General features: G+C 40.4%; 2 protein-coding genes across 2 annotated transcripts in view; both read left to right on the forward strand.

Moving 5' to 3' along the window:
• LOC309687883 (uncharacterized protein) overlaps window positions 1-22,057 on the forward strand; it is a 264,343-nt gene that overhangs the window by 98,615 nt on the left and 143,671 nt on the right. The gene's annotated exons all lie outside the window — the stretch shown is intronic.
• On the forward strand, window positions 2,175-20,498 carry LOC309687634 (uncharacterized protein; the record flags this gene model as incomplete). Its single annotated transcript, XM_082502731.1, has 10 exons — window positions 2,175-2,414; window positions 2,659-4,857; window positions 5,149-5,328; window positions 5,697-5,837; window positions 6,105-6,159; window positions 6,318-6,471; window positions 7,561-7,639; window positions 16,562-16,748; window positions 16,875-17,058; window positions 20,420-20,498. Exons 2-10 carry the CDS (start codon window positions 3,901-3,903, stop codon window positions 20,496-20,498), a joined length of 2,016 nt encoding a protein of 671 aa, XP_082358857.1. The 5' UTR covers window positions 2,175-2,414; window positions 2,659-3,900.

Here is a 22,057-nt window from a genome sequence, read left to right on the forward strand (position 1 = left end):
AACTAACAGAACGGTCTTTCCAAGGTGAAGGATCACATGTAGAACCTGAAGAACCTGAAAGTTTTAACACTGATGCAGAACAAAGTGATAATTTCTGCAGTGATCAAGTGAAAGACAACTTCACAGAGAGTCTTGCTCAGTATTACTTGGGATTACAGGCAAAATATTTGGTTCCAGCCTCCACAATAACAGAAATAGCAAATGAAATGAGAACTATAAGTGATATTCAACAGGAATATACTGTGGATGCACTAGCCTGTGAACTGGGGCAGTATGGTGTTCCAAAGGAGACTGTAACATCTCTTGGGAATAGTATATACGAGCAGAGCCCTATGCACAAGGCATTACATGAAAAGGGTCATTTAACTACGCAACACAAGAGGCTGAAATATTACAAGTCACACTATGACTATGTTGAACCTGTTGAAGTCTTTCTTGGACGCAATCGCAGTGGCCAGAAGAGGCACTATCATTACATCCCAATACTGGAAACCCTCAAAGTAATTCTGAAACAGCAAGGTTTAGATCAGCACAGTCCTAGTTCAAATTCTGAAGATGATGTACTGTGTGATGTCACTGATGGGTGGGCCATCAAATCCAATGCCATGTTTTCCTCAGACCCAGACAGTTTAAAGGTAATGCTCTTTCAGGATGCTTTTGAGGTGGCTAATCCACTCGGATCTGCCAAGACAAAGCATAAAGTATTGGCTGTCTACTTCACACTTGGAAATTTTCATCCACACCAACGATCAACTGTTGATCAGATACAGTTGGCATTACTCTGTGTAGAGAAAGATTGCAAATACTTTGGAATGGATAAGATTTTCAATAAGCTAGTGTCAGACTTGTGTGAGCTGGAGGAAAGGGGCATATCTTTCAATGGAAAAATATATAAAGGCACTGTTGTGTGCATAATGGGCGATAATCTGGGCTCCCACATGGTTGGTGGCTTTACAGAAAATTTCAGCACAGCTCAATATTTCTGCAGATACTGTTTGGCAACAAAAAGTGAATTTCAGTCGAACCCTCTCACAGTTTTCACTCATAGAAATCCAGCTGATCATAATGAGACTGTGCGGTTTCTGGAAAGTAACGATGAAGTACACACTCATCACGGTGTTAAATGTGACAGTGTTTTCAACAAACTGTCCAACTTTCATGTGTGTCAGCCAGGCTTACCAGCTTGTTTAGCTCATGATCTGTTTGAGGGGGTAGTAGATTATGATTTGGCATTGTTTTTGCAGTTCTTAATCAGAACACAAAAGTGGTTCAGTTATGAGGTTCTTAATGAAAGAATCAAATCATTTCCTGGTGAAAGCATCAACAAGCTAAACACTATTCCCACTACAGGAGCCAGGCTTGGAGGACATGCAGCCCAAAACAGGTGGCTTTTGAAATTCTTGCCTGTTTTGGTGCATGACACAATTGAAGATGCTGATAATGAAGTATGGGGACTTGTACTACTTCTGAGGGAGCTTGTTGAATTTGTCTGTGCACCTCGGCTCTCAGAGTTGCAGATTGCTTTCATGAAGGGACTGATTGAACTGTATGTGGAATTGAGGCAAGAGCTGTTTCCAAGAGTTCAACTTAGACCAAAACACCACTATCTGCTTCACTATGCACACTTGACTTTACAATTTGGCCCACTCATATATACTTGGACAATGCGCTTTGAATCAAAACATTCTTATTTTAAAAGGTGCATTAGGGCAAGTAAGAACTTCATAAATGTAACCAAGTCTCTGGCTGAACGGCACCAGTTGCTTCAGGCTTATCAGTCTTGTGGTACCTTGTTTCGTTCCCAGGTTCATGTCTCAGACTCAACACGGTTCTACCCAGAGCTCTATGACCAGAACATAAAGACAGTGGTTGGAGAATTTGATTTGAACTCAAGTAACTCAGTTGTCACAGAGAGTGTGCAGGTTAAAGGCACTACATATGCAAATGGAATGCTGGTCTTACTGAGCTACGCAAAAGGACTACTGCAGTTAGGACAAATAGCAAGCATTTTTGTAAAAAATGAAACTACTGTCCTACTTTTGCTTCGAGGGAAAACTGCCAGCTGGATACCTGAGCTTGGACTCTATGAACTTGATGAAAATGCTTCTGACCTGTTCAGTTGCCATGATTTGAACAAACTTGATGATTATCATCCACTTTATTCTTATCAGAGAGGTACTCGGTGGCTCATTCCTCTTAAACACACACCAACATGGAACTTGTGAAGAACTATGTCAAGAAAGCAATGCCATCGCTCAGTAGCGATCAGATGGATACACTCATGGCTAAACTGGAGGAATTAGGAGTTCTCTCTGTAGATGACCTGAGCCTTGTGGACCTGGAGGACATTAAAGACACTCTGCCATTCATTCAGTGCAAAAGATTCGTCAGAGCTGTCAAAGCATTGGAAGCAGGTGAGTTTTTGCCCCTCTGTTTTAATGCAAGTTTTCTGAAACTACAAAGGTTTATTCCAAAAATGCAAAAAAAAAGTTGCCATCAGCTGTACATGGCAATAATTACTCTATAATTGGTTTTCATAATTAGGTCCATTTGTATTCCTGGTTGACCCAAACTGGACATTGAGGACCAATGTATTAATTGATTTGCAACAATTGTGATGTGTTTAATTTATGGAGATGTTTGTCATGTCATCCATAGATTCACAAACTCCACCGCAGTTCACCCGGCCTGGCCCCTCATCAACACCTGAACCACAGAGGTTTCAGCTGCCCTCAACACCACCTGAGACAGCCGACTCCCCATCCCAAGACACATATTCTGTACCATGGCACAAATTTCCCTCAAAAGTCATGGATGAGTTACGTAAAAAAAAGTACATAATGGGGAAAGACAGACGAGAGATGGTTCGGATCGTCGCTGAAGATTACCTCCATAAACACCCAGGAAGACCTGGTAGACAAAAGCTGAGGGAACTCGCCAGTATGACTGTAGGACAATATCCTGCCTCCTTCAAGCTGACAGAGCCGTTTGGAAACAAACCTTTTGCAAAAGATGGTTCTGAAACTCTCTTTCGTCAGCTGGAACACAGAATTAAAAATATGAAGAGGCCACAAAGCTCACTGAAGAGGCAAGCAGGGGGTGAAAATTCAACAAAGAAAAGGCCCAGGAATTCAGATCTGTATGGATGTGTGGCGTGGGATCCAATCATTGAGGGGGCCGTGTGTAGAGAAGACCTGCTGTCTAAACGAGATGAGTTGAAACGTGCCTTTCAAACCCAGGATCTTCAGGTGGGTCTGCAATCATCCATTACAGATACAGAAAGCTTTATTAATCCTCGAAGGGCAATTCGGTTCCTACAGTCCACCATCTAGACATACAACCATTCACACAGCAATAGTATATAGCAGGAGTAATGCGATAAGGTCTGGGTCCAAGTACAATTTAGGACACATTGTGAAATTGTAGATCGTCTGTAGATCACTATGCCCATAGTCAATTGAAATTGATACCCTGTTTTATTATTTTAATTGGTTAGTTTGACTAACTGTTCGACTGTATGTCTAACTGCCTCATACAGTGGGGCAAAAAAGTATTTAGTCAGCGACCGATTGTGCAAGTTCCCCCACCTAAAATGATGACAGAGGTCAGTAATTTGTACCAGAGGTACACTTCAACTGTGAGAGACAGAATGTGAAAAAAAAATCCATGAATTCACATGGTAGGATTTGTAAAGAATTTATTCGTAAATTAGGGTGGAAAATAAGTATTTGGTCACCTCAAACAAGGAAAATCTCTGGCTCTCACAGACCTGTAACGTCTTCTGTAAGAAGCTTTTCTGTCCCCCACTCGTTACCTGTATGAATGGCACCTGTTTGAACTCATCATCTGTATAAAAGACACCTGTCCACAGCCTCAAACAGTCAGACTCCAAACTCCGCCATGGCCAAGACCAAAGAGCTTTCGAAGGACACCAGGAAAAGTATTGTAGACCTGCACCAGACTGGGAAGAGTGAATCTACAATAGGCAAGCAGCTTGGTGTGAAAAAATCAACTGTGGGAGCAATCATCAGAAAATGGAAGACATACAAGACCACTGATAATCTCCTTCGATCTGGGGCTCCACGCAAGATCTCATCCCGTGGGGTCAAAATGATCATGAGAACGGTGAGCAAAGATCCCAGAACCACACGGGGGGACCTGGTGAATGACCTGCAGAGAGCTGGGACCAAAGTAACAAAGGTCACCATCAGTAACACACTACAACGGCAGGGAATCAAATCCCGCAGTGCCAGACGTGTTCCGCTGCTGAAGCCAGTGCATGTCCAGGCCCGTCTGAAGTTTGCCAGAGAGCACATGGATGATACAGCAGAGGATTGGGAGAATGTCATGTGGTCAGATGAAACCAAAGTAGAACTTTTTGGTATAAACTCAACTCGTCGTGTTTGGAGGAAGAAGAATACTGAGTTGCATCCCAAGAACACCATACCTACTGTGAAGCATGGGGGTGGAAACATCATGCTATGGGGCTGTTTTTCTGCCAAGGGGACAGGACGACTGATCCGTGTTAAGGACAGAATGAATGGGGCCATGTATCGTGAGATTTTGAGCCAAAACCTCCTTCCATCAGTGAGAACTTTGAAGATGAAACGAGGCTGGGTCTTCCAACATGACAATAATCCAAAACACACCGCCCGGGCAACAAAGGAGTGGCTCCGTAAGAAGCATTTGAAAGTCCTGGAGTGGCCTAGCCAGTCTCCAGACCTCAACCCCATAGAAAATCTGTGGCGGGAGTTGAAAGTCCGTGTTGCTCGGCGACAGCCCCAAAACATCACTGCTCTCGAGAAGATCTGCATGGAGGAATGGGCCAAAATACCAGCTACTGTGTGTGCAAACCTGGTAAAGACCTATAGTAAACGTTTGACCTCTGTTATTGCCAACAAAGGTTATGTTACAAAGTATTGAGTTGTATTTTTGTTATTGACCAAATACTTATTTTCCACCCTGATTTACGAATAAATTCTTTACAAATCCTACCATGTGGATTCATGGATTTTTTTTTCACATTCTGTCTCTCACAGTTGAAGTGTACCTCTGGTGCAAATTACTGACCTCTGTCATCATTTTAGGTGGGGGAACTTGCACAATCGGTGGCTGACTAAATACTTTTTTGCCCCACTGTATCTTTAGGAGTCATCTGTTCGAAAATTGATGACTGAAACATATCCCATTCAGCGTGAAATCCTCAACGATGATGATACCACTATTGCCGTTGTAAAGGACGAGTGGCCGTTCCTGTTTGAAGTTCCTCACCTGTTTGATCATGCATCTAAACTCCTTGGCTTCTCTGTACAAAACAAGCTGGCACAGGTGTGTTTTTATTGTTATTATTATGATTGTGCTGTGCTGCTCCATATGGAGAGAATTTTGTCTTTATTAATCAATCAAAAAAAGATTTGCAACCAAAAAGAGAGTTGAGACCAAAAAAGATAAACTGGCAACCAATCAAATAGAATAACTTGGATGAACAATCAAATGGAATAGATTTGAGACCAAAAATCAGGAAGTGACAACCAAAAAAGCAGGACATTTGAGATCAAAACAGAACAGGTTGCAAATGAAAATGAAATAATTCATTTTTATTTTTATTTTTTTCAAAATTCTCTCCATAGCTCCAAACGAAAATTAGTGTTAGTCTTATGTACTTGTACAAAATTAACACCTTGAACCTTGAACAGGAACTTTCCAAAAAAGAAAAGGGGATCAATGACTTCCTTGACTCCAAAGGGATGAAGACGGGCGAAGGTCCAATACAGCTCATCTGTGGCATTTCAAAATACTTCAAGGAAGACTCTTATAAACTCTTCCACAAAAAAGAGGTAGATGTTGTAGATTTTAAACTGTGTGCAAGATAATTATTTGCATCCAGTGGTGAACCAAGTAACCAACCACAGTAGGAAGTATAGATTCCCCTAATTGTGCTGCTGATATTCTCTATAAACTCTCTATCTATAAACTATTTACATTAATGTTTGTGCATAATGGCTACCTCTGTCTGATGAAGACACTAGCAGATAGTCAATTTGCCAGCAGGTTTGTGTGCACTGGAAACATTAATTCATGTATCATGTCTGTCACCAAAACAGATCTCTGCAGATCCTGAAGTCGAACTCCCAGTGACCCCATGCATCCTAATCAGAGGTTTGTAGTTAAATCTTTTTTTGTATCCCAGCAAGCTGTTGTTAGCTGTTGTTATAAGCTGTTGTTGTGTCATATTTATTAAAGAAATTTTTGCTTGCCTTAAAATATAGGATTTTTTTTTTTTTGTAAATGGTACATGGTTTTTATCTGTGTTTAAGGTGACCAGCAATTCAAGATTGCTGTTGATGGGTTACTTGTCAATGACCACATCACCTCTCCCATTGTGGCCTTGAGCTACGTCTTCTCCATGTTTTATGTCTGCAACGTCCAATACCCACCGGAGATGGCTTTTACTCTCGAATTCATGCAAAGGTAAGCACTCATTGTTTGGAAATACTTTGTAAATGTGACTTTGCCGTGCCTTTCTGCACCTGACCTGCTTTTTGTCAATCTACACTAAACCCGTTTGTCTGAGATGTACAAGCTCAAAATGTGTCGCCACATGCTGTGAGCTTTTAGATCAGCTGTTATTGGTTTATGATCCCCCTGAATATGGATTTGTTCGGAGATTTTGTAGCTCCCTGTTGAAGACTATTGTTGGAATAAATGTGTCATATCTTTTTAAAGGGCAGGTAACATGCTTTTTGCTTTAAATAGTGTCCTAAGTCAATCAATAACAAAACAAACATAACATGATTCTAGTTGGGAAATGGAGCAAAACCATATTTTTCTCAGAATGGTTTGTTCACACAAAATTCGTTTGAGCTATCTCTTTAAAACCATTAGCACCTGAGACCAGGTTATGTCAGTGGTGGTCAAACCTTTTCATGTCAAAGACACACAAACTGAAATTTATTTGGCTGCAGACCCCAAACTCAAAATATGTTGTTTCAGGGACCCCCCCCCCCGAAGGAAAGACTAAACATATTAATTTAAAAAATACTACATAGTGGATTCATGCCCAAATGTTAATACTTGTACTGATGTGTAACGTGCACTGAATGTCACAGTTTCTCCACTCCATGTTTGAATAACCCCCAGGACAGTCCGTGTTCAAATGTGCTGTTACACCTTTTGATAGGACAATGTCAACTGTGTTTTCTATCCCCTTCTGTGTTCTGTGCATTTATAATATCCCTGCATACACATTGAGGATGCATGCTGTCATGTGTTGGTGATAAGCAGACTTCTCGCCCTTGCAAACATTTCTGTATATGCGCAGTGTGAATGCATGTGTCTTGAAAAGACAAAGGAAGAGATAAGCTTAGCCACTGGCACCAGCACCACAACAACATTGGGTTCTAGACAGATGGTCAACTAGAATGATAGAGAGGTTCACACATAGGGGCATATTGAAGAAAACAAATGTAGAATTTTATTGAACTGCTCCACTCCTGTCAAGCCACACTACACGTGCAAACTTTGTCTGCATATCACTATTGTTTTGTTTTTTTTCCTCAGAGTTTTCTTTGGGGTCAATCCTGAGCGAGGCTCCAAGGCAGAGAAGAAGGGGAAGAAACGGCACTTCATTCCTCCACAGGTGTGCAAGCTGGTTTCTCAGCTGAAGGAATTTGAATGCAAGCAGAAGGAATCTGAATGGGCCATTTGAGCTGTTCTCAGAGCTCAGAAAATACCTTTTTGGACTGAATGTACACACACACACACACACACACACACACACACACACACACACACACAGGCAAATCCAAAAACATGGGGCTTGGGAGTAGAAATACAGATTTTTACAGTATTAGGTGAGTTCAGATGTTTTAACTAGATGCCCACAACACACATGCTGCAGTTTCAAATCCCCCATGTTAAGGGGGAGGGAAGGTGGGTGATATTTGTCATTCCAGTTAAGCTTTTCCTGTCATTGTGGAGTTGGAGGTGTAAGTTTTAAATTTTTTTTAGTTTTAAGTTGTTTTAAGAGTTTTAAAAATCTCTTTATGGCATGTTGCACAGTCATCCTTCTAAGGTCATGGTTGTTATTGCTGCACTGATGTTTTATAGAAAAGTTGTATAATGTAATACTTCTAATGTTCTATTTGTTTTTTGTAGAAAGGTCAGCCACTGGTTGCAGAGCTCTGCCTGTCGGTGTGATATGTGGAGTTGGAGGTGTAGGTTTCTGCATCCTCCTGGAGGGGGCTCCTCATTTTGCACTGACAGGTGAGACAGCAACTGCAATGCTGGCAGTTTTATTGTCTTATTTTGTCATTGTCTTTAACAAATCAATTTGTTATTAATGCCTGTCAGCCTGTGGATGCTAAAAAGTTGCTAGATTTGGCATCTCCCTGTTAAAGGACATGGCTGTATTTCTTTGAGAGAACAGCTGGTTTATGTATGTAAAATTTCTCTGAATGTGAAGGTGATGTTCTGAATGTTTTAATGGTTGTAATGTAAATATTGCAAATCATTCACCACAAAAAGTGAAATCACTTTAAACCACTGTCAGCTGTTAAAGGAAATAAATAATTGCTGTGATTCTACATTTGTGCTTTATTGATGGTAAACGGTATAGAGAATGGTACAGAATTAAACATTTTAGGATGACTGAAGTGTCCGTAAATGGTATGGATTGAGTACTGTTAAGATTCAATATTGAGGAAGGGTACAAGAGGTGATCGAAGAATAACCACACCGATCCGGCCGGGTGAAGTCAAACGATGATTTTAATGAATACACGCGTGGGAAGACACTCTGTACGCAGACAGCCAGTAGTCCTCGACTCAATCAAAGCATGAACAGATATTTTATAGCATCAGGGTTTGTTTACTGACGCCCCTTCATGCGTCACCGGTACATTTTATACATAGATCAGATCAACATCATCATGACTTTTCACCTAGAAAATCATCTTCTATTTTCATGGCTAGCCCTTCCTGTCTTCCTTTCAGTTCTTGTCTTGTTCCTCTTTCTTGCCGAGACAACAAGGACGGTTCCTCTAAATAAATTTAACTCTATGTGTGTGTGTCACGACCTCACATGCTCTTTGTGTCACCTCTTCACCTACTGTCTGTGTCTCGTCCTCAAATGCTCTTTCTCAATTCACCTGTTGCACTTCTGACCTTTTACCAGACCAGAGGCTCACTGAGACTATGTGTATGTCTTCTACTAAATAAATGTTTTAACCAAGAACCTCTACTAAAACCTTAATATAAAATGATCTGATATATAAGTGTTTTGTAAGCATGTATTGCAATTCCTTCTATGGCTCCAAGTCACTTGCACAATAGATTGTCCGAACATCGCGCCGAACAAAGCTTCCGACCCCCAATTAATTGACCGAGCTCCAACTCTTTAATAAGCACAGATATGCATTGTGTATGAAATAGTCATAACTGCTTAAGGCCTTCTTAAAGCTATCTGTTACATTGTTAAAGCCTCGTCTTAGCCTGCGGCTCAAAATAACTATCTGCTTTCACTTCTGCATACAACTTCCTGTCAGCCTGCAACTCAGTCTTTCTGAAAGAGACACTGTTTAACCCCTGAATGCAATATAAACTCCAGATTTTATTATTAATGCAATGGTAATGATGACAATTATTTAACAATAGCAGTAAAATAATTTCCCTGCTCCACACTCCCTCTCACGACCTCTGGAACACCAGAGGTCGCAATACATTGTGGTTCAGCAGGCCTCGAGATCTCCAGGATCCTCGCCCCTCCTGTGGTCGCCGAGATCTTCTGCAAAGGAAACAAAACACCTTTTCTTGCATCTCCCTAACTTATCCTTTTTGGGACTCTTTAATCAAAAGCATGATCCTAATTATGCTCTTAACTTATTGACTTGTATTTATGTATATTCTTCAACGTTCCTCATCACTTTAAACTCTTTAAGCCCTGCTTTCACGTCCAGTTGCTCGCTCTACTTTCCCTTATCTGATCATCAACATCCTGTGCACAAATTGTCGCTGCTACAAGTTCCTCTACTCTAAAAGAAAACAACCACTTTAATCAATTAAGTTTAAGCATATAAGCAATTACTCCTGTATACATTTCATCATAGCTAAATGCTGCCTTGAAACAACTCCTATGTGTTAACTTCATTTTAACCTCACATTTCCTATGTTATAACCCATTTTGGTATAGCCTTTTTATTTCATTTGCTCCCTTTAATGTAACAATACCTTCTAATTCTAGTTTATCAGACCTAACCAAGATATATGCTTTCCTTCCTCTTTGGTCCTTCTTTAAGTTCAGTTAAAAGCTAAATGAATTTAAGGCCTTTTGCCTGGAATCAATACTGTCATGTGTGTTTCTTAACTCTGTGTCTGTAAGCGTGTGCAATCCTTCATGAACTCATATTATCCTCACAGTAGATTGGCTAATCATAGCGCTAGCCAAAGGCTCGTGACCCTCCAGAGACAAATTTGAGCCACAACTCCTTTAAAAGCACAAAATGCAATATGTATAAAAATCATTTCTACGTAGAAGCTCCCCCTTTATCCTAAAGATAAACCTATGTAATATCTGTATGTGTACGCCTACATTATAACCACTACTTCTAGAAATCAAAAAAATCAAACCTGTTCTACTCCTTCAACCCTCACTAATTTTCCCTCTAAGATTTATTCACAGCTTTGAAAAACCGGCATTGTATCTTCTAAACAGGATTCAGTTCTGTCATGGTCCTGGGCCATGTTGGCCCAGCATTCTTGGTTCCTTGTATTTTCGCTCCTTATTTAGGCCAGGTTTTCTGAGGTGTCCTGTTGTGGTGTTCCCTAAGTGTTTTTTCCCTTTGTGACTCTTACCCCCTTGTGCCCCTCTGTGTATTTATGAGCTCTCGTCTCTCTTTGTGTTTATTCCATGTTTCCCCCAGCCTGTTATGTCTGTGTTCTCCCCGTGCTCTGGGTGTATTTAAGTTGTGTCTTCTGTTATGGTAGTTGCTGGTTTGTCTGTGTTGTTTCCCCTCGGTCTCCCTGCGTCTCGTTTCTGGTTTGTGTTATTAGCTTACCCAGTTTAGGTTTCCGGTTTCTTGTTTTTCCACCAGTGCTGTTTTGTGCCCACCGTTGTAAATAAATATTCACCTGCACCAGAGCTGCCGCCTTTTGGGTCCTTTTCTACAACTCCACACGGCTTGCCTCGCAAACCGTGACAAGTTCACTTTTAATCCTTTAACCTTAACTTAAAAATAACAGTTTCAGTTTTACCATATCCAAATGATCAAAAACCCAAAAGGTCCTAAAATGATCCTAAATTATTAAACAATTAAATTATTAAACCCTAAACCCCCCTTTATCTTGATACATTTCATGTGTCAAGATACTATACAAAACTTAAAAATGCTCAGTTTTCCTCACTCATGTTCCAATCTATATCATAAAATAAACTTAAAACAGAACAGTTATCAGTCATGTGTTTCTTCAATTAATGGTAACTGAGTTATATCAAAAAATATTTCCCCTTTAGCATTTGGCATCCTCCCAACAATATACTATAATCCCATAATCTAACCCCACTTAATAAAACAAAACAGAAATTTTCTCTGGTAAAAGCAAATTGTTTGTCCACATTTATTCACCCTCACTCACATTCAGTCACACATTCACTTACATGCAGTCACACCATGTATTTGCTGATAGTGGAGCTTCCCGCACGATCAGATACTCCACCCTCAGCAAAATGAGCTCAGTCATTTTTTATTTTCCATAGGAAAATATTTCTTTATGCTTTTGGACTGGATTGACTCGCATAAAATCCTTTTTACAGGGACTTACGACCTTGATCAGTCCCCACAGGTAGCTCTCCTCAGCCAATTGTAATCTGGAAAGCCGCCTTATATTTGCTCTTCCCGAGAATTTTCAGCGCCGTTATTCACTGTTGCAGGCCTGCTTAAAACAGAAATGAAAAAATAGAGCTGATTGTTAGCTCATAAAAACAAAACAAAATCCCCTGACAGGTTTTCTTTAAGTGCACTGTTACAAAATAGTGGGCCCCTCCCAGACATGTCCATGTTTCCTAAAACTCCCTCTATTAAAAACAAAAATAACAACAACAACCTACCTGACAGAATCAACCCATCACCACAACAACCTTAAACACACAAGTCTTGCCACCACATAATTTCACCTCCTCAATACACCAAAAGTCTCATTAAACCCACTCAATTTGCACACAAAAATCACCCCCTTATGCTCTGTAACATACTTCAATTCAGCATAAAACATAACCCCCTTTGTCATATGGCTTCTTCTATTCCTCAATTACAAACACAAATGTATTTTATTAAACATTCACACCATTGTATCATTCATACAAAATAGCAAGCTGTTCTTCATTGCCTGTGTTTGTGTTCTTAGCCAGGTTTAATCAGTGTCTATGCATTGAACTCCATGAGCTTGTCTTGTCTTTATAAGTTTAATGCATTTTCTGTTTGTGTATGTGAATTTGCATATGTTGCTTTTGCAGTGTGTCAGACTCCTTCATAATTTTGCCTTTAAACAGTCAATTTTCTCCTCCCAAATTTACTAACCCAAATTCTGATTTCCTACCTTAAATAGCAGCATTCCTTGTCCTCAGCCAGAAGGTAGGGCTCCACTTGCCACTTTCCACCTCCACCCTAGCCCAGCGGCTTTACCCCTTGAGGTCCCATCCTCTTCACTTCATCTCACCAGTGAGTCGGAGCTCACCGGGACTGAGTGAGGCGAATAATCGTGACTGTGCCTGCCTTAGGTTGTCCCAGGGTTTCGAGGTGGGATCTTACCCGTCATGGGCTATCCAGCCTTCCATACTCGCCTGATACGGGGCCCAAGTGGGCAGGGGAGGGAACACACTGGCTCTGGAAATTAAAGGAGTGTAAGCTGCTTCCTTCATTGCATCTTATATTAAACTATCTCACTTCTGACTCCTTTCCTAGAATAATTTCACATATGGCACTTTGTGTATGTGTGTTTTCTATTCATTAATGTAATTGTCAGTTATTTTCTCTCTTCATTTTACTTTTATTTATCTGTTTGTTTATAACGTTCTACTTTAGTTCTGCTAAACCTTGATGTAAAAACAATACTCCCTTATTTCACGCACACACTCTGCATTTTGCCTACGCACACACTTCTCTCTCAGACTTCCTCTGTTCACACATCACCTTGCACTCACTCTACTATCAACTTTCATAGTGTTATTATTATTTAGTATTTTGTACACCTCACACAGAATCATTCAAATCGAGTACTCACAGCATTCACATCACAACCTTCAACTTTCACTTTCGATCCTGCAAGACGCAGAGATGGACATCTCCTTCACCTAACATAAAACTAAATTACCATATCAACATACAATTACTGAAATTCAAACTCAAATACACCGTCTGTTTTAATAAAGTCAAAGAGTAAACAGGTGTACCAAGTGTATGTACTTATGTGTTTTAAACTGAAAGAAAAAGAAACTCAAACTCTTATAACATCACTCATGCCTCTCTCAAATTAAAAACACTTTCAAACTTTAAAACATCCTACTTTACATCACCAAAGAAATACCTCTCACACCTTTATTCATCATGTCAAAGCTTCTAGTCACCGCATTCACACACTTAAAGTGTGACCAGAGTTGAGGAATATAACTCAACACACTTTCCTAAGAGTATTTTAGACATGCTTGTCATAATCAAAAAGAGCAAGTAAAAAACAAACAAACAAAAAATTGAAACCTCCATTAATTCTCACCGCACACACAAGAAATTGAAAAAATAAACCCACCAGCAACTAATGCTGGAGAAAAGTTACTACTGAAAGTGATGTGTTAGTCTTAAGTATATACAGTGCACTCAATATATTTATATATCTACATCCAAACTCAGTCAATTACTATACATCCACTACGGCAACTCAAAACTTTATTTATAGTCCTCTAATAAACATAAATGGCATTTGAAACACACACTCAACAATGTTTGCAGCAGTATTTGTAAAACCAACTGTGGCTTAAACAGTTCACTGCTTACTCATTTGCATTTTCACTCACACACACACCATCTAAAAATAGCAGCAGCATTGCCTCAGACTCCTTTCACACAGATCTTTTTATATTACAAAGACGTCTTATATTTACAACTACTGTCAGATCTGTCAGCTTTAGCGCCTAACCAATTTTGACAAATTTCAGTTAACGGTCTAACCGATAAAGTCCAACTTTTTTGTAATCAATTAACCAGTATCTGTCCAACAGTTTCTGGCCTCATCTCTAAAGTCCCTAACTCAATTTAAAAGTGTCCAACACCCAAGGTCCAACCTTTGCTGCCCAAAAAAGCGCAGATACCGTTCCAAACGGTAAGGAGACTCTAACTCCTAGTTATTCTGGAGTGCCCCAAGCTCCACAGTGACCAACTGACTATCCCTCTTCGAGGACAATGTCTAAGCGTCCTTGACATTGGCAAGCGTTACCTCTGAGCACTGCGCTTCCTACCAGTCCAACTGGCGTTCTTGAGTAATTTATAATACTTTGGAACAACAGTAAAACACCCAACAAAGTGTAAGACTGAAGCAGGTCCAACCTTATAACCAAAAAAATAAGCAAATTCCCTAACATACTAAAACCATTGAGCAGTCCAACTGCTTTTCCTTTTAGCGGTCCAACCGCATTAAATCCTTTCCAGCAGTCCAACTGCTTTAAATCCTCAGTACTGTCATGAGATTCTCATCAAAATCAAAACAGACATCCACCAGTAACTTCAGTGAGTAGACTTAAATTTTATCATTTCCAATTTGGCACACTTTGGAAATAATTCAACAGGTAGTGCCTTACCTTTTGGATAAGCCGGCTTATGCCCACTCACTTAGACCACTGGAATTCATGTCTGCCCGTCAGACCACCTAAGACCCCGGATTTCTCCGTCTAAACCTCCAACTCTCCCTCCTCAATAACCGGACGAAGCCCCCAAATGTTAAGATTCAATATTGAGGAAGGGTACAAGAGGTGATCGAAGAATAACCACACCGATCCGGCCGGGTGAAGTCAAACGATGATTTTAATGAATACACGCGTGGGAAGACACTCTGTACGCAGACAGCCAGTAGTCCTCGACTCAATCAAAGCATGAACAGATATTTTATAGCATCAGGGTTTGTTTACTGACGCCCCTTCATGCGTCACCGGTACATTTTATACATAGATCAGATCAACATCATCATGACTTTTCACCTAGAAAATCATCTTCTATTTTCATGGCTAGCCCTTCCTGTCTTCCTTTCAGTTCTTGTCTTGTTCCTCTTTCTTGCCGAGACAACAAGGACGGTTCCTCTAAATAAATTTAACTCTATGTGTGTGTGTCACGACCTCACATGCTCTTTGTGTCACCTCTTCACCTACTGTCTGTGTCTCGTCCTCAAATGCTCTTTCTCAATTCACCTGTTGCACTTCTGACCTTTTACCAGACCAGAGGCTCACTGAGACTATGTGTATGTCTTCTACTAAATAAATGTTTTAACCAAGAACCTCTACTAAAACCTTAATATAAAATGATCTGATATATAAGTGTTTTGTAAGCATGTATTGCAATTCCTTCTATGGCTCCAAGTCACTTGCACAATAGATTGTCCGAACATCGCGCCGAACAAAGCTTCCGACCCCCAATTAATTGACCGAGCTCCAACTCTTTAATAAGCACAGATATGCATTGTGTATGAAATAGTCATAACTGCTTAAGGCCTTCTTAAAGCTATCTGTTACATTGTTAAAGCCTCGTCTTAGCCTGCGGCTCAAAATAACTATCTGCTTTCACTTCTGCATACAACTTCCTGTCAGCCTGCAACTCAGTCTTTCTGAAAGAGACACTGTTTAACCCCTGAATGCAATATAAACTCCAGATTTTATTATTAATGCAATGGTAATGATGACAATTATTTAACAATAGCAGTAAAATAATTTCCCTGCTCCACAGTACTTAAATAATACGGAATATTCCATTTTAGGTTTGATGGAACTGTCCGTAAATGGTAAAGAAAAAGTCAGGTAAATCTACGGAAATATCTGTTATAGGGTTTACGGAATTGTCTGTGCAATAACGCCGAAATTTATGGAAAATACGGAATTTTCCATTTTAGGTTTGACGGAAATGTCCGTCAATGGTACAGAAAAACTCGGGTAAATCTACAGAAATATCCGTTTTAAGGTTTACGGAAGTGCCCGTACAATAACGGAAAAAGTGCTGGTAATTAATTACCAGCACTTTTTCCGTTTTATAACGGAATTTTTTTTAACAGTGTGGTTATTGTCATGGTACGTGTGGACTGTTGGGTATTTTCCTGTATGGCTCCTTTTGCTCCCATGTCTGCCCCTGAGGTGCCATTCATTTACCTGGACAGCTCACCTGAAACACCATGACAATTGTCAGAGGGTATTTATGACCAGCATCTCTGTCTTTTCACTGCTAGTTTGTCAACTTACCAATGTTGGTAACAGGTTCACTCTTCTTGCTCTGTAGCTCAGTCTGGTGTGTACTTACCTTGATTTGCATGTGCTACAGCTTCATCACACCACTACTCCACGATATAACGGAACTCTCCTTTTGGACACTGGTCACAGCCCTCACCTGATCTACGCCACGCTTCAATCTCCAGGAAGAAAATCCTCACCACACTCACCTGCCTGCTCTCCTGCCACCATAGCTCACAGGGAGCCCTGGAATTCAGATCCGCTCATCTTCTTTGCACGTAACTCGTCACTCGGACCAAGCCTAGTTTTCCACCTGCAAAAGAAAGCCACGCAAAAAACTCAGTACAGCTATCTTCCCTGGACAAGTCCATGCATCCACTAACCTCCTTTTTCTCTCTTTTCAGTGAGACCTCTAGCTCCACACGCAACCAGCCAAACCCTGAGCTTGCCACCCCTAGCCCATCACGCTAGCTTATCTTGTCACAAATCCCCTGCCAAGTATAACTCTGTGTTTTTGTGCCAAATAAAAGTTTTTGTGAATTTAACTCAGCCATCTCTGCATGTGGTTCAGCACATGAGTCCAGTTTTGTACAGACCTTTGGCCCCCAGTGACAGTTACACTCAAGAACAGATCATACTTTGCCAGAAAACAAAAAAGCCTGCTTACTTCAAAAAAAAAAATAAATAAATAAAAGAATAAATCTTTAGACAGAGGAAACCAAGTTTAACTTGTACCTGAATGATAGGAATAAGAATGGAGAAGAAACTTTCAGCACTAGTATTCATGGCTGATAGAAGTGGCAGGATTAAGTCTGAAGTATACAGGGCTATATTCTCTGCTCACATGAAATGTTGCAAAACTGAGGTGATATGTTGTTGGTTAACAGGCCAGTCCTAAGAGTGGATTCATTGTAGCAAACGAGACCAAACTACCATCAGAGACGAATCTTCCGTTGCTCCTGTTCAGCTCTGCCGAGAGTCCTTGCAGGCAGAGGTTGATCATTATTATGGTTGGCACGCCATGTGGCCAATCACATGCAAAGACAGACTAGGGTCATACTTAAAGATGACCCTAGTCATTATGTGAAAGAAGGAAAGAGAAAGACACTTTGTAGACAGCAAGTGTAGTGGTAAAGGGTGATGGAGAGAAAGGAGCATGCGATCCAGACCTAACTATATGCTTTACTCGAAAATGAACAATTCAGGCCTATCTTAAAAGTTAAGAGGTTTTCCTGTTTCCTGAATCCAATCTGGGATTCAAGACCTTGTATGAAGCATTTTAAATTTGATTCTGGATTTATAAAGGAGCCAGAGAAGCCAATATGGCAGAAATATTCTCTCTTTTTCTAGTTCCTGTCAGAACTGGCTCTTCTAAGGAAGCTGAGCCAAAAGAGCCAAATCTTTGAAAAGAGCTGGAATTTTCAGCACTACAAAAGTGACTGGACTTTGGTTCATAATGTAAAAGGATAAGAGTATACTGCAAAAGCAACCAAACAGTTTCTCAAGGGCAAAGCAATATTTTATTTTCAATAGCCATCTGAACACAGTAGAAAATGTTTTTCAATTTTTTAAATATGAATACATATATGATTGCAAATCATTAATATTGTGTCCGTCAATCAGTACACAAGCAAAAGTAGATATCTAGTTTACTTGCTTTTTAGATAACGAACTGTGGGCCATAGCCAAAGCAATAAAACTACTGCCTGTGATAATCTTATCCAAACATGCTCTTCCTCATCACTGACTCACACGCACAAACCATGGTTACTTTCAACCACCATCCTGCAGCTCTCAGCCAACCACCTCTGTGGCCTCTTGTAGACTCTCTGTCATAGGTAAGAGAGATGACTGACAGGCTTTGCAGCCTAACACATTCAAGAATGCTCAGTGAATCCCATTGCTGCTAAGTAACAATTTTTGTTTTACTTTGTTTTACTTAAGTGGCACTTCTGATCAAAATTACATTAATAACTCACAGACTAAGTTAACATGTCATCCAGTCCATTACAATACAATACTTTAGTTAAAGCTTTTGAATTAAAGATGAAACTCTGCACTTCAGCCACTTCAACCACATTGTGACTGTTTAACCAGAAAATATGATAGTGTACAGAGGCATCATTGTCCAAGAATTTGTATAGACCTAACTCTATTCTGTAATTAGACCTTACGTCAGTCTCTCACACTTTAATCATGATCTTTGCCTAAGCTGGAAAAACCTGATGCAATATGGTTTATATTGTCCTGTGTATATTTTGGAAAATGTTTAAGGGGACTCTATATCTAACCTCTATGTCTTAGTATTGGGTATGTTTCAGTGAACAATGTACTTCCTGATTAATGGGTGTACTCCATTTGAGTAAACATGGTGAAGAATGCCCCATGGGCTGACAAGTCTGCAGTTTACACCAACACAATGCTTCACAAGAGCAATTGAATCTGTCCATTACTCTAAGAAATCTGGTTGCACTCTGACAAGCCCACCCACATACCTAATAAGCCATAAAATTCATTCTTGCCATGGTGCACAAAAAGCAATATTTTTGCAAGGCCAAGGGTCCAGAAACAGAGCGTTCTCACTCCCGAGGCGTAACATGTCGACGTTTTGTCACGTCCCGCGGCGTTCCTGAGGAACGCGAAAGGAGACCTTCGGCGTTCTTATGGTACGCGGTGGGTTATGGCTGGAATCCAGTGCAATGACGCTCCCGCGGTAATAGACGTTCCAGCTCTGTATTCCAGCCCTAAACCTAACCTTATCCCTAGCCCTAACCATAACCTTATTCCAGACCGTAACCAGGACTTTAATGATGTTAAATAGCGTGTTTCTAAGCGATTTGAAGAAAAAGAGCGAACATGTGTAGGTTCAGTCCAGACGGTTCTCATATTTCCTCTTTTTCCGAGGTCGTCATTTAGGAACGTGGTGGGTAGCCGAAAACGTAATATGGTGACGATTTGTCACCTAGCGTAAAATGTTACGCTTTGGGAGTGAGAACGGGTTGCCAGAAACATACTGCAGTCAACAAGTCAGTGATTACTAATTTCCAATTCCAAAGTCAATTCCAATGCAAGTCAATTATATATTGTGCTTGTGCGAGTGTGTGTTGGGGGGATTCATCACTGAGCAGTCTAAGGCGTACCCAAGTGGCAGATGCTCGGAACATAGTGTCACAAAATGTTACAAAGAGGAACCCCACGATCTGTACCAGAGTGGGGTCTGACAATGGCAGTAAGAGTGCCATTGCCTAGCCTGTAGAGGTCTGGATATCCCTATCCACAGCATCCAGAGCACCACCAAATCGGTCATGCTGAATATTGTTACAGGAAGCATAATGTTTCTCATGGCTTTGTCCAACCACTTAATGTCCTTCACGTGTGGTCGGGGTGAACTTGCTCTAATCCAGGGGTCCCCAATCCCAGTCCACGAGGGCCGGTGTCCCTGCAGGTTTTAGATCTCACCCTGGGTCAACACACCTGAATCACATGATTAGTTAATTACCAGGCCTCTGGAGAACTTCAAAACATGTTGAGGAGGTCATTTAGCCATTTAAATCAGCTGTGATGGATCAAGGACAAATCTAAAACCTACAGGGACACCGGCCCTCGTGGACTGGGACTGGGGACCCCTGCTCTAATCTATGAAAAGAACTGGGCTCCAGTGGTGGTGGACCTGCCACTACTGGTATTCTATGGCAAATGCCAATCGGGGTCCATGGTACTGAGCAGGCCCACTGGAGAATGTTGTCAGGCCACTCAAGTATATCCATACCAGTGGCTTGCTGTAGGACTTTGGCTCATTCTGTTCCTCCTTGCACCAAGGAACGGGATTTGAAAAAAAAAAAAAAATCCCTTGTTGACAAATCCCTAGTTTTTCAATTTGAACAAGCTTCAGTTAAAAAACAGTTCTGTACCCCAAACTTAACTTTCTCATTCTCATTTGTTATCTTAGAGATAGGAGGATGGTGAATGGAGTGATGGAGGCTGATGGAAAAAGCCAGTTTGAGAAACAGCTTAAGTGTCTTTTTTAAGGGGTTCTAGTTTGTTGAAGACATTGTGCAGTGACCTCTCTACTATCTTTACTTCCCTGTTTCTTTCTTAGCATGCTATTCCTCTGCGTCTCCCGTTCTTTCACCATCTCTTTCTCTGTCTGCCTATTACCTTATCTCCAGAGCAACCCTATTGACTTCAGACCGACTGCACAAAATGTGTTTTCAAACAGTGGTGCTGGCGGTCTGAGGCGGACAGCCAGGACCATGGCTTTTAATCTCCTGCTGCTTTGCATTTTAAGCTGAGAGCATAGGGGCAAGTGACAGAGGAAAAAATGCTATTCCTGTGTGTGTGTGTGTGTGTGTGTGTGTGTGTGTGTGTGTGTGTGTGTGTGCGCGTGTCTGTATATGTCAGACAGAAAGAGAAAATGACAGAGAGCTATTCTTGACCTCTAAGACCAGACATAGAGTACTTCTTAATCCCCTTCACCTGTTGCCAAGGGAACATAGACAATCCAAATAAAATGTGAACATATGAGAGCTTTCCATAGTGGTTATTTATATATACACAGAGATCTTTAAATACACTATTATACAGGTGCACAGGCTGTATATTTACCAACATGCTTGCACATGACTCATACATGTAAAACATTTTTCGGAACAGTCCTAATACAACACCACTTAAAATGGAATGCCTTCAATGTCCGTGCACTCAGGCTAACTTATGATGAATGAAGATTTGTTGTTGTAGTTTTTGTTTTTAACATAAATGTTGAAATAAAGCAATAATGCAGCTGTGGCAGCATTACAACTATTCAAAGATCAAAATTACAGTTCCTTAACTGAGGGTTTCTACTATTGTAATGTAATCATAATACTTAAAATCACAAGTTTTAAGTATAAAAGGAGATGCTAGCTCTAGGCCCAATTTTTTTTTTGATGTACTGTTCCAGCATACTATTAAGCTGTAACAGAACAGCTTACAGCTTATTCTTAAGCTTAAATAGTGGAGCATGAACAGTGGATCGTGTTTTGACACATTGTTCTACGTTACTATTAAGCTGTAATAAAACACAACACCTGTAGAATCAGCAGCTTTCTCTTGTCATGCTGATTTTGCAGTGTTTAGTCACTCTTTTAGGTCTCTGTAGTTAACAGTCTGCATGAAATGAAAGGCTTGTGTGATCCAGTGAAGGTGAGATGTTCTAGATGATGAACTTCAGCTGTTGAGAATAACTAATAGCGACTGACTTCCATGTGCCATATGACTAACTCAATGAGAGTCCAGGCCTGTGAACTGTTGGATCACTGAATGAGAGTGTTGGATTTCTGACACCGTGCAATGTATTCCATAAATGGAGCTTGGGAAGCAAAATATATGTCCACATTAAATTTTATACAGCCTGACTTTATGTAGCTACAAGTACGTTTCAAAAAATTAGAATATTGAAGTGATTGATAGTAAAGGAGCTTCCAGCAAGTATGTATGAATGAACGTGTGTTTCAGAAGTTGAACATTTCTCTAAATCCTTTTTTGATTGATCTCAGGAACTAATCTGATAATTTAAGGTATTGAATTTCTGGTTTTTAAAGTCTCA

Source organism: Aulonocara stuartgranti (assembly GCF_965226115.1).
Source record: "Aulonocara stuartgranti genome assembly, chromosome: 14".
NCBI lineage: Eukaryota > Metazoa > Chordata > Actinopteri > Cichliformes > Cichlidae > Aulonocara > Aulonocara stuartgranti.